The sequence below is a fragment of the Rhinolophus ferrumequinum genome, chromosome 12, assembly GCF_004115265.2.
Source record: "Rhinolophus ferrumequinum isolate MPI-CBG mRhiFer1 chromosome 12, mRhiFer1_v1.p, whole genome shotgun sequence".
Taxonomy (NCBI): Eukaryota; Metazoa; Chordata; class Mammalia; order Chiroptera; family Rhinolophidae; genus Rhinolophus; species Rhinolophus ferrumequinum.
The window spans coordinates 383100-395910 of record NC_046295.1 but is presented as its reverse complement, the minus strand read 5'-3'; the positions used below and the strand labels follow the sequence as shown (position 1 = coordinate 395910).

Here is a 12811-nt window from a genome sequence, read left to right as displayed (position 1 = left end):
TCGAAAAGAATATAATACTTAGGAATTAACTTAACCTAGAAGATAAAAGACTTGTACAATGAAAACTATATCACTGAAAAGACATTAAAGAAGATATAAATAAATCGAAATAAATCTCATGTTCATGGATTGGAAGAGTCAATATTATTAAAATGTCAATATTACCCAAAGCAATCTACAGATTCAATGTAATCCCTTCCAAAATCCCAATGAAATTTTTTGTGGGAATAGAAAAGCCCATCCTAAAATTATATGGAATCTCAAGGTATCCTCAATAGCCAAAACAATCTTGAAAACTAACAAAACTAGAAGACTCACACTTCCTGTTGCAAAACTTACCTCAAAGCTACAGTAAACAAAATAGTGTGGCAATGGCATGTAGACATAAAATAGACCAGATTGCTCAGAAATAAATCCTTGCATGTACGGTCAAATGATTTTTGACAAGTGTGCCAATACCATTCAATGGTGGTGGGAAAACTGGATATCTACATGCAAAAGAATGAAGTTGGATCCTTACCTAAAATCACGTACAAAAATTAACTTAAACTGGAAGAAAGGTCTAAATGTAAGACCTAAAACACTAAAAACTCTTGGGACAAAGTACAGGACAAAATCTTTATAATATTGGATTTGGCAATGTTTTCTTGGATGTGAAAGCAAAGGCACAGGTAACAAAAGAAAAACTAAACAAATTGGACTGCCTGGAAAAAAAGAAAACTATATCAAAAGACACTATCAACAGAATAAAAGGGCAACCCAAAGAATGGGAGAAAATAATTGCTAATCATATATCTGTTAAGATATTAATATCCAGAATATATAACAACTCTTAAAACTCAACAACAAAAAAGTCAAACAACCTGATTCAAAAATGGGCAAAGGATCTGAATAGACATTTCTCCAAAGAAGACATACAAATGGCCAATAAGCACATGATGTATAACATCACTAATCATTAGGGAAATGCAAAACAAAAACTACAGTGAGATAACACAGAAAACAAAGTGTTGGTGAGGACGTGGAGAATCTGTGACCCTCATGGACTATTGGTGGGGATGTAAAATGGTACAAACACTGTGAAAACAGTATGGGATTCCTCAAAAAATTAAAAATAGAATTACTATATGATCCAGCAATTCCACTTCTTGTTGTATATCTAAAAGAATCGAAAGCAGGGTCTCAGAGACATGTGTACACCCATATTCATACCAGCATCATTCACAACAGCTACAACATGGGAGCAACCCAAGCACCCATCCACAGGTGAATGGCTCAACAAAATATAATGGGATACTATTCAGCCTAAAAAAGGAAGGAAATTCTGCAATATGCTATGACATGGATGAACTCTGAGGATATTAAGCTAAGTGTAACAAGCCAGTCACACAAAGACAAATATGCCATTTACACGAGTTACCTAGGGAAGTTAAAGTCAGAGAAAGTAGAAGGGTGGTTGCCAGAGGCTAAGGGGAGTGGGGAATAGGAAGTTTTTGTTTAGAGGGTATAGTTTCAGTTTCACAAGACGAAGAGAGTTATGGAGATGGATGGTGGCGATAACTGCACATTATGAATGTATGTAACATCACTGATCTGTACGCTTAAAAATGGTTAAGATGGTAAAACTTATGGTATTTCACCACAATAAAAAAAAAAAAAAGCAACTTGATACATAGGTCCCAATCTTCCTTCTCCTTCCTCCTTTCACCAAAGTGAAAAGAAACTTCACATTAAAACTGAACACCCAGAACTAACTTAATGTCTTCCACAATTTGGACTCTTGCGACTTTTCCAACTTGATCACTGAGGAGGCTCAGATTACCTTAATAGTCTACATACTATCTCGGGCTAATAATAACATCTTGTGGCCAGTAGAAAAATAATTTTTCCCCACAATATGATACAGCACTTCTCAAATTTTCAAAGGTGCATATAATAGTGTGGCAGTCTAGATAAAGTGCAGATTCTGACTTAGTAGGTCAGGGTGAGGCTGAAATCTGTATTTCTATCCAACTCCCAAGAGATGCTACTAATGCTTTCACTCCGTGGAGCACCCCTGGAGTACCTGAGGAGGTACATATCTGTTCCCATTCACCTGCTTCCCTCCCTCTCCTTTTTACCAGTCACTGCTTCCTGTACGTCAAGATCCCATCCAACATGCATGCAAACATTTTCTTTAGAACTCCTCCTCATTTTCTACCAAGTCTTGTCCAGTCAGCTCAGGAAAATCTCATTCTCTCTGCACCTATGTCAAATTAGTCTTGACTGGGGAAAAAAGGAAGATAGTTTCTGCTTTCAAGCAGGCTGCAAGTTTGAGACAATATGTACATAACTGTTTTTGGCCCTTTTTCTCCTTCTTGTTCAGTTAAGCAGTTTCTGAGCTTTGAAGTTACTCTTGGGTTCTGTGTAGAAGACCCCTGGAAGCTGTTAGAATGAGTTTCGTGTGAGCAAGAGTGACTCCATATTGAATGAGCAAGAGTAACTCCATTTTGGACATGCGCAAAGAACTTAGCAGACAACGCCCAGGGAGTCACTGCCCAGTTGCCCTGGTAATTGGGTGTAACCAGTTACACTCCGAAGGTCTGCTACTGAGGACATGATGTCAGGGTCACTGACTAGCTGCCCTGAAAAGGTGATGTCAGGAAAGCACTCAGAACTGCGTAAGAACTAAGGAGTTTTGCAGCTCAGAGAGCCAGTCCCAACTGAGAGACCCATGCTGCTCCTCTGCTCCAAAAACCTGCTTGTTCCATCAGACTCGGACAGAACCTCCGCCAGACCAACCTCCCGGACCAGCCACCCCACTCCACCAGGACGCTGATTCACCAGAGTCCTGGGACTGGTTCGTTATTCTACCCAATTATTGGATTCCTGTGCCTGCTTTACTGTGTGGTGCATTGATGATTGATGTCTGAGTAAAGAGCATATTGAAAGGCATTTAAGGTCTTGCGTGCTCTGTTCTTCGCTCGTGCCACGGCTACCGCGGAGGCCTCAGTCAATGCTAGGTAGATCCTGGGGGGGGGGTCTGAGATCTTAGGGGTTAGTCCCCCTGAATTGCAGGAAGAGACTACAGCGCAGACTGTGAGCCTAGCAGTTGTTCTTGACATGCTCCAATCCAGCTCTGACACTTTTTTTGAGAACTTGAGGAAGCAACTTAACTTCTCTGGGTCTCAGGTTCTTTAATTTTAAGACGGGGTTAACAATAGCACTGTCACGCGGGGTGTCATGCGGGGTCTCAGCTCCCGCTCCCCTCATAAGAACACAGGACATGGTGAGGCCAAAAAGGAACACCCACGGAGCCACAGATAGGGGAGTCATACCACTATAGTCTCGCTGGCAGCTGGGTTGAAGATACAGGAAGCAGGAGCCACACGATCCACAATCCACACTCCGCCCTAACTAGCCCCAAATTGCTGCTAGCAGCATAGCCACGGCAGTTACATAAGGGGCCAATGGCTCACTGGTTACAGCTGACAGCCAACTAGCCACAGCTGATGGCCATCCAATCACAGTTGATGGCCATTTACTACCTGAGCCAGCACCTTTCCACGTGAGGCCGAGAGCCTGGAAACTGCACTCCTGGCTGTCCCCACAAGCACCTACCTCAAAAGACTGACATAGGCACTAAAAGAGATGCTGCACATAAAGACCTCTGCATTCAGATAGACTATTACTACGTAGAAACGAAGACATTACTAAGATGCCATCACTCTGTGGCAGACAGCACTCTCCCTTATCTCTGCTTATTAGTGCATAATGGCTGTTTTCCTTTAGGCAGGGAGTTCCCCTACTTTCCTTACAGCGGTGCTTCCCCAGCTGCAGGCATTTGACAACCACCTGCCTGTCGTTTACAAAATTCTCCTGCAGACTATATTAGCTATTTTTATTCACATCAACTTACTTTTTTACCTAAATTACTTCTCAAAGGAAATTTTATATCACTAGCATAAAGGAAAAATCATTATCACTTGCCATAAGTAACCCATAAAAACAAATACCATGAAACCAGACTTATTAAATCTCAACTAGATACAGCTCCCCCATCAAAGACAAGCTAATTAAGGAGATAAGCAAGGCTTTCGCCTTGATAGTTACCCACAAGAGAAAGAGAACGTAAAAGAAAAACACTTTCCCATGACTGCGATTGAATCTGTTCATACACCGCAAGGCGCTTGCAAACGGGTCGAGCGGACTCTGGCCACGCCCAGTTACAAAACCTGCGTGCCCACCCACGTTTGGTGCTTGGGGAACGTCTGCCGGGAGGTCCGGAACGCCCAAGAGGAGAGACCTTCGCTCGCCCCACCCGGCCAAACGAGGGCCACGTACCGGACACTGGCGGCGTCTCCCCCGGGCGCCGGCGGCTCCTCGCACGCCGGCCTCAAGACCGCAATCTCGGCTTCCAGGGCGCGGACCTCCGCCAGCTCAGAGTCCATGGCGCGACGTAGACAAGAGGCGGCCTGATAGATGCGCGCCTCACCCAGCGCTTCAAACCTCCCGCGCTCCAGGCGCCGACCATCCCAGGAGCTCCACGGAGGAGGCGAGGGAGTATACGCGACTTTCGTGAGTACAGCCCGAGCTCTCACATTATCCTGGGCTCTTTACAGTCCCTGAACACATTGCCACAGCTGTCCCCAGCAGTCACTACACTTCGAGAGAGTTCGGTCGCTTCAACCCGAAGCACAAGGGCACGGCCGTCCACCCCGCGCTCGTGAAGCTTTGGAACAACCCAGATTTGTACGTCACTAAAGAGGAGGTTCCCGGCTGTATGGAGGGGAGCGCCGTTATTTTTCTTCCTCTCTCTCACTTCCGGCGGCCTAGTGCAGGAGTGGATAAACGCAAGGCGCTAACCTTAAGTATGAATTATGGAATTTGGGTTTCGGTCTTTTGAAGATGTCGAGGGCAGGGGGCGGAGGCATGGTGGCATCCAAGAGGACGGGAAACGAAATAAAGAGCTCTCGGGAACTGAATATGGTAACGGAACCTTAGGGGGATGGGTTGGAAATCGAGTAGGAAGGAAGAGAGATTGCGCCTGTTGGGGCACATGACTAGAAGTTAGGGGCCTAAGCGGCGCTGGATGTGGAAGAAGACTTGGTAAGGAGTGTGTTTGGGCATGGGAAATGACCGAGCCATTTGGTCCACCCTTTCCCTTCTCGTCTTTGGGTCTTCAGGAGGAGGAAGGCGGGCGTCTGTAGGTTAGGGGCGGAGGAGTCTACCTGGAAGATGTAGGCCGTGGCTCGCGCCCGAAACACGAGCCATGCTTCGGGCTTCTGGGCACAGTTTTGGGGTCATGAATGGGAGGAGGCTGTCTGCTCTTGGGTAAGGACAGGGCGTGGGAGATGAGCGCCTGCCTGGTGCTAAGCTTGGATGATCTTGTAATGGGCCTCAATCTTAGTACTTCTGGAAGAGTTTTCATGAGTCCCTTCTAATCCAACAACCTTCCTAGTATAGTGCTAAAATTGATAGGTTCTGAAATTTGTCTTGGTTTGTAATTCTGGCTTCACCACTAATTCTCTGAATGGCATTTGGAAAGTGACTTAACCTCTCCTCACATAGTGAAAAACAAAACAAGTCCGTATTGGCTATGGTATCAGTATCTCTCTTTGCCTGGACAGCATTTTGCAGATGCTTCTCTTGTGACAAAGTATTGTAATTGCATTATTTGCTTACTTCTCACGTGACTGAGGAGCTCCCAGATGGAGCTGTCTTTTTAACCTTTAGCATATTAACCTGCCACATCTCATTTCTGTCAGCATTTGTTACAGTGAATAAATGAATGTATAAATGAATAAAGAAAAAACACCTAACAACGCGGATAAGTAAATGAGGAGGAGTGGACACCTATAATACTGTGCTCATTTGAGGGAAAGCATCTGCTTGTATATGTGTGTGTGTGTGTGCAGAGGTGCTGTTCCAAAGTGTGTTCGTGGAGAAAGTAGACGTAGGACTTGACCAGAATCTCCAGGGATAAAATTTAGAAATAATAAGTGAAAGTTCAGGCAACCAATTTGGCATAGAAGTATCAAGAAAAGGAGTTGGGTTTTTTGATTGTTTGTTTTTTAGGTTTGAGACGAATGAAGGGAAAGAACTCTTCTCTGTAAATAGAAAATTTACTGAGTGTGTGCCCAGTCTTCATGAAAACCAACAGAGAAACAAAGCGCCTTTTTGTGGGTGGACTTGGCCAGAATGTCTCTGAGGCAGACCTACAAAATCAGTTCAGCAGATTTGGAGAAGTTTCTGGTGTGGAGATCATCACTCGGAAAGATGACCAAGGTAAACTTACAGTCCTTCATGGATAAAGGCAAATCTAACTCAGGTCAGTTATCACAAAATAAAGGACCCCCACAGATGAATGTTAACCCTGAACACTAAAGTGATGTGCATTTCATTGTAGGATACTGTCTGATGTACACCACCCCATGCCCTGGAGGTGTTATTTATGATGCGCAACTTGCCCAGAATTATATTTCTGAAATCAAAAAAATGCAAAATTCCAAAGCATCCGATTTCTGAAATATAACTTTAAGTTTTCAGAGCTAACATTCTAATATTCATTAAATGCCCTATTAAGTAGAATATCACTAACTCATAATCAAAATGTTACCTTAACTGACCACTTGACATTTTTTTGTTACTCATTTTCTTTTGGAATATTTTAATAATCATACTTAGAAAAAAGGCAATCCTTGTATCCAGTGAAAAATAAACAAGGTTTTTCTTTGAAAGAGTAAGTTTTCAAGAGTTCATCTTTTAAATTTAGAAACTTAATCATTTTTACATTGGTCTCTGGATAAAAATTTAAATATATTTATTTATTTATTTTTAGGAAACCCCCAGAAAGTCTTTGCATATATCAACATCAGAATAGCAGAAACAGACCTGAAAAAATGTAAGGTCATATTTTTTTTATACTGTTTGCCAATTTATGTCACTGTGTAACTTGAAATAACTTTGTTCTAAATCTAAACTATAATAGCCACTTTTAAATCATCCAGAGAGACAACCATGATCAAGAGAATTCCAGTATCCTTACAATTCAGCAGGTTTAGTTTTCATACCATTTGGCGTCAACAAACCTGTGGTAACACATCGCTAATGGGTTTGCTCAAAAATGGTATTTTCAAATATTTTGGACAAGAGATAAAACCTTCATAGAAATTGTGTGTTACACATATTCCATGGGATATTATATCCCCCTTCCCAACGTGTCCATTTCTTGGGTAGCTAATTTTCTTGTCATTAAATGCTGTTAGGAGAGGGCTGGCTTTAAAGTATGTCCTTATATGACCATGTTCTGGAAATTATGAAATCTGTCAATAAATTTAGTAAAGCTGAGGGCAAACTGTGGTCTTTATTGAAGAAGAAAGGGGGGATAATCCATACTGCCACTGATGCAGTAATGTATTCTAGTTATTTGGAGCCTGAAAAGTCAAGGGATACTGAAAAGGGAACATGCCAATAGAGAAAGAGGGGCGTCAGCCTTGCATTTCAATTGTAAAGAAAAGAAATTGATTTATTCTATAGTCCAGTGAGGAGACAGATATGACAAATAAATTGTAGTTAGAACACACCAGCTCTGTCATGTGAACTGTGGCAAGTTATTTAAACTTCTAGGCCCCACTTTGCTTATTTGATGTATGACAAAGATATCACTTGCACCATAATATTACCGTGAAGATTAAATTGAACAGTACCTTTCTATTTAAAGTAGTACTTACCAATGAAAACTTCTATCTGTTAGTGGTTATTATTAAGGAAGCTGGTAGCAGATACTGATAAACATCAACTACTGGGGCATAGCAGTTCAAACACAGTTTAGTCACTTGCAGCTAATTTGTTTGGAAGTTGCACAGTGAGAACTAGTATTAAGTGATAAATAAAAGTGAGGTACTACGGGATTCCAAAGTGTCCTGGTTCCCTTAGAAAAACTACATTAATACTTTATAATTTTAGTGTGGGACATAACAATGAAATGTTAAGGAAATGTCAGTCATTCAGCAGAGGTTTCTGAAATTACTTTATAAACAAGTGACGAATTTTGCTTTATAGGTTATACCTTTGCTTCATTTGTTTTGTTTCCCCGAAAACAAGACCTAGCCGGACCATCAGCTCTACTGCGTCTTATAAGACCCGGTCTTACATTAATTTTTGCTCCTTGTGCTCGCTTCGGCAGCACATATACTAAAATTTTTGCCCCAAAAGCTGATGGTCCGGCTAGGTCTTATTTTCAGGGAAACATGGTAGTAACACAGGGACTATAAGGATTCTGGTAAGTGATCAAGATGACACTGGGACCTAGGACTTCTCACTCCAGGTCTCAAGTTCTTCATTCTGTTTCCTCTGTATCTCCTTGTGATTAACAAATTACTTTCTTTGTTACTAAATAATTAGAAAAAGCACATGCTGAAATGTATTTTGGCATTGCCATGTACTTGGGTAATAATTCTTTACTTTACAGGTATGTCTGTTCTAAATAAAACAAAATGGAAAGGTGGAACACTACAAATTCAGCTAGCAAAAGAAAGTTTTTTGCACAGGTAAGATTTGCTATACATGAATTTAAACACTATATTGTAAGTGGTTTCATATATTCACTTAATTAATTTGAAACTATTGAGTAATATATTGTGGTATTAGCCAATTCAACATGACAAGTAGAGCTAAAATGCCTCTCAGCTGTGACTCCTCACAACCCAACCCCACCAAAAAAAATAATGCAGTGTATTTACATAATGTAATTTTTTTTGCCATAAAAATAGATGCCTATTTCATCTTTTTTGACACAATCTTTTGTGGTGATGTAGGTCTTTCCCCCTTTTCATATTGACTTGAGTACCGTGTGGGAAAATAGCTATACTACAGTGTAGTTGGCCATCCCCCACTGATGAACATTTAGGCTGTTTCCATGTCTTCATGATAATAGATGGCCCTTGAGGATGGCTTCTCCATTATGCAAGATTTTCTCTGGAGTTGACGTCAGCAAGGGGGCGAGTGCTGTGTCATGGGGTTATATACATTTAGAAGTTTAATAGACACTACCAAGTTGCTTGTGTTGTTTTTGACTATTAATGCTAGTGTCATACAAAAGTATGAAAATAACAGGAAGTGCCTGTATGGTAAGCATAAGATTCATTAGGCAAGTGACTTAAGAACAAAATGTTGTAACAACTATTAGAGCATTTTAAGACCCTGATGGTATTCTCAGGGAGGGAAGATTATGTAAGTTTGGGAACTTTCAAAACAGAAAGCATTTTAGGAATTTACAGATGGAGCATCCAGGATCATTGATAAGATTGTTCTAGACCAAGGCATTGGTACAAGGAAAAGTAAAATCTAAGGCAAGTGGCAAGCAGCCACTGGAGGTGTGTTTTGAGGGAGTGGTCTGGTGAGAAAAGTGAGGATCTGATTTTGTTCTTCAGTTGGGAACTTCTGAACGGGGTAGTCAGGAGACTTTCATTCAGCAGCACTTGAGTGCCTACTGTGTGCAGGAACTGGGACCCCAGTCCAGAGAAGGGTGAGAACACAGTGCTACCGCCATGAGGTATCCACAGGTGTGCCTGAGGAGCAGAAATCTGACAGGCATTCTGGAAGATAGAGTGTAAAGGAGACAGACCACAGGCAGAGAGGCCAGCGAGAATTGGTCAGCAGTGTGCAGGCCTAAAGAAGGTGGTGGAGTTTGAATCAAAAGGTTAACATGGCACTCTGCATTTTCTTTATTATGAGTATAGAAATAGTCAAGACTTGGCAGATTGGGCTCTGAAGACACCTCCTCCTCATGAGGAAAAATGAAGGCATCGAGAAGGGACAAAATGCCAAAAGTACACAAGTTGAAGGGGAAAGTTGAGAGACGCTAAATGACAACTGTAAAGTTAAACAGCATTATAGTGTTAAAAAGCAAAACAAAAGCACCGTTAATAATGTGGTTAGTTATTTTAACTCTTGTATTTATATTTTCTCTTTGATTCAGATTGGCACAAGAGAGACAAGCAGCCAGAGCAAAAAAAGAAAAATCAACAATAGGCACCCCCAACTTGTTAGAAAAGATGGGAGTGGTGGATTTCCATGTGAAAGCTGTGCCAGGGACAGAAGTACCAGGGCACAAAGTGAGTCTCCTCTGGCAGCCTGACTAGGCTGGGAACCAACTCCTAAGACCATGTGACTGGGCGTCTTTTCTAAAGCAGTTGCTTTTTAACACAGATAGTGCTTTATGGTTTTTAAAGTGCATTTATAACTCTTGGGTAAGCACAGTTCACCCCATTTTTACAGAGAGAGAGGCACAGTTCACCCCATTTTACAGAGAGAGAAACCAAAACTCAAGTAGAGGTTGGTCTTCCAAGGGAAATACGTGGTGAGGAAGTCAGGGAGTACCCAGGTTTGCCTTTTTGACATCTGGTATTTTGTTTTGGTTTATAATGAAGTTTGTTGGGGTGACATTGGTTAATAACATATGTTTCAAGTGTACATTTCTATAATACATCATCTGTACATTGCATAGTGTGCTCACCACCCCAAGTCTAGTCTCCCTCCATTCCCATGTTGGACTCCGTTTACGCTCTTCATCCTCCCCCAACGCCCCTTACCCTTCGGGAGCCTTCATATTGTTTGTGTCTATGAGTTCGTTTCTTTGTTTTGTTTGTTCATTTGTTGGCTTTCAGTTTTACTTCCCAAATATGAGTGAAGTCATATGGTTCTTGTCCTTTTCCATCTGACTTATTTCGCATAGCATGATAATCTCAAGATCTATCCATGTGGCAAACGGCAGTATTTCATCTTTTCTTACGGTTTAGTAGTATTCCCTTATATGTATGTACCACATCTTTATGCAGTCGTCCATCAAAGGACACTTAGGTTGTTACTGTATCTTGGCTACCATGAATAATGCTGCAATGAACATAGGGGTAATTATATTTTTACCAACGTATGTTTTCAAATTTTTTGGGTAGATACCCAGAAGAGGGATTGTTGGGTCATAAGATACCTCTATTCATAATTTTTCGAGGAACCTCCATACTGTTTTCCATAGTGGCTGTACCAAATTACATTCCCACCAGCAGTGTATGAGGGTTCCTTCTTTTCCACAGACTCTCCAACACTTGTTATTTCTTGTCTTGTTGATAATAGCCATTCTAACAGATGTGGGGTGGTATCTCATTGTGGTTTTGGTTTGCATTTCCCTAATGCCATGCTTCCCCGAAAATAAGACCTAGCCGGACAATCAGCTCTAACGCATCTTTTGGAGCAAAAATTAATATAAGACATTACTATAAGACCTTATAGTAAAATAAGACCGGGCCTTATATAACTTGAGACCCGGTCTTATATTAATTTTTGCTCCAAAACACGCATTAGAGCTGATTGTCCGGCTAGGTCTTATTCTGGGGGAAACACGGTAGCTAGTGAAGCAAAGCATCTTTTCATATACTATCTGTTGGCCATTTATATGTCTTCTTGGTAGAAGTGTCTGTTCAGGTCCTCTGCCCATTTTTTAATTGGATTGTTTGGTTTTTTGTTGAGTTGCATGAGTTATTTATATATTTTGGACATTATCCCCTTTTGGGAGGTATTGTTTGCAATTATCTTCTCCCATTCTGTAGGTTGCCTCTTTGTTTTGTGGATGGTGTCTTTTGCTGTGCAGAAGCTTTTTAGTTTGATACAGTCCCATTTATTTATTTTTGCTTTTACTTCCCTTGCCTTTGGAGTCAAGTTCTTAAAAGTCACTTTAAGACCAAGATCCTTAAGTTTAGTACCTGTATGCTGTTTTCTATGTATTTTATTGTTTCAGGTCTCATGTTTAAGTGATTCATTTTGAGTTAACTTTTGCGTATGGTGTCGAATAGCAGTCTAGTTTCGCACATGGTTTTCCAATTCTTTCGCACATGACTTTCCAATTTCCCAGCACCATTTACTACCGAAGAGGCTTTCCTTTCTTCATTGCATATTTTTGGCTCCTTTGTCGAAAATTAGTTGCCCATATACATGGGGGTTTCTTTCTGTGCACTCAGTTCTGTTCCATCCGTCTGTGTGTCTTTTTTTTTTTTTTTTTTTTGCCGAAACCATGCTGTTTTGATTATTGTAGCTTTGTAGTATTTGAAATTAGGGAATGTGATACCTCCAGCCTTGTTCTTCTTTCTCAGAATTGCTTTGGCTTTTCTGGGTCTTTTGTGATTGCATACAAACCTGATGACTTTTTGTTCTGTTTCTTTAAAAAATGCCATTATTTTGATGGGGATTGCATTAAATCTGTATATTGCTTTGGGTAATATGGCCATTTTACTATGTTGATTCTTCCAATCCATAAACATGAAATGTTTTCCCATTTCTTTGTGTCTTCAGTTTTGTTTAAAAATGTCTAGTAGTTTTCAGTGTATAAGTCCTTCAGATCCTTTGTTAAATTTATTCCTAGGTATTTTATTCTTTTTGTTGCAATTGCAAAAGGAATTTGTTCATTTCTTTTTCTGAAATGTCATGTTGGTATATAGGAACACAATGGATTTTTGTACATTGATTTTGAATCTTGCAACTTTACTGTATTTGTTTATTGTTTCTAATCGTTTTTTGGTGGCATCTTTGGGGTTTTCTGTCATGTCATCTTCTAAAAGTGACAATTTGACTTCTTCATTCCCAATTTGGATGCCTTTTATTTATTTATTTTGTCTTACTGCTCTGGGTTGGGACTTCCAATACTTTGTTAAATAACAGAGAGAGGGCATTTTTGTGTTGTTCCTGGTCTTCGAAGAAAAGCTTTCGGTTTTTCCCCATTGAATGTGATATTATTAGCTGAGGGATTGTCATATGTGGCCTTTATTATGTTGAGGTA

The 12811-nt window shown here is 40.7% G+C and overlaps 2 protein-coding genes across 9 annotated transcripts in view; one reads left to right on the top strand and one right to left on the bottom strand.

Moving 5' to 3' along the window:
• The window catches only part of CENPP (centromere protein P), a 237870-nt gene extending 233190 nt beyond the window's left edge, over positions 1-4680 (bottom strand). Inside the window, exon 1 of one of the 3 annotated variants that reach the window (XM_033122662.1) lies at positions 4324-4680. In XM_033122662.1, coding sequence (XP_032978553.1) covers positions 4324-4430 — 107 coding nt within the window. In that variant the 5' untranslated portion in view covers positions 4431-4680. The remainder of the gene's footprint in view (positions 1-4323) is intronic. The other 2 variants (XM_033122664.1, XM_033122661.1) reach the window with 2 other exon arrangements.
• A 36-nt stretch (positions 4681-4716) lies between these two features.
• Positions 4717-12811, top strand: part of NOL8 (nucleolar protein 8) — a 32547-nt gene continuing 24452 nt past the window's right edge. For 3 of the 6 annotated variants that reach the window (XM_033122647.1, XM_033122651.1, XM_033122645.1), the window contains exons 1-5: positions 5015-5088; positions 6058-6267; positions 6821-6883; positions 8453-8531; positions 9962-10097. In XM_033122647.1, the coding sequence (XP_032978538.1) occupies positions 6129-6267; positions 6821-6883; positions 8453-8531; positions 9962-10097 (417 nt within the window). In that variant the 5' untranslated portion in view covers positions 5015-5088; positions 6058-6128. Of the gene's footprint in view, positions 4851-5014; positions 5089-6057; positions 6311-6820; positions 6884-8452; positions 8532-9961; positions 10098-12811 lie in introns of those variants that run through there. The other 3 variants (XM_033122646.1, XM_033122649.1, XM_033122648.1) reach the window with 3 other exon arrangements.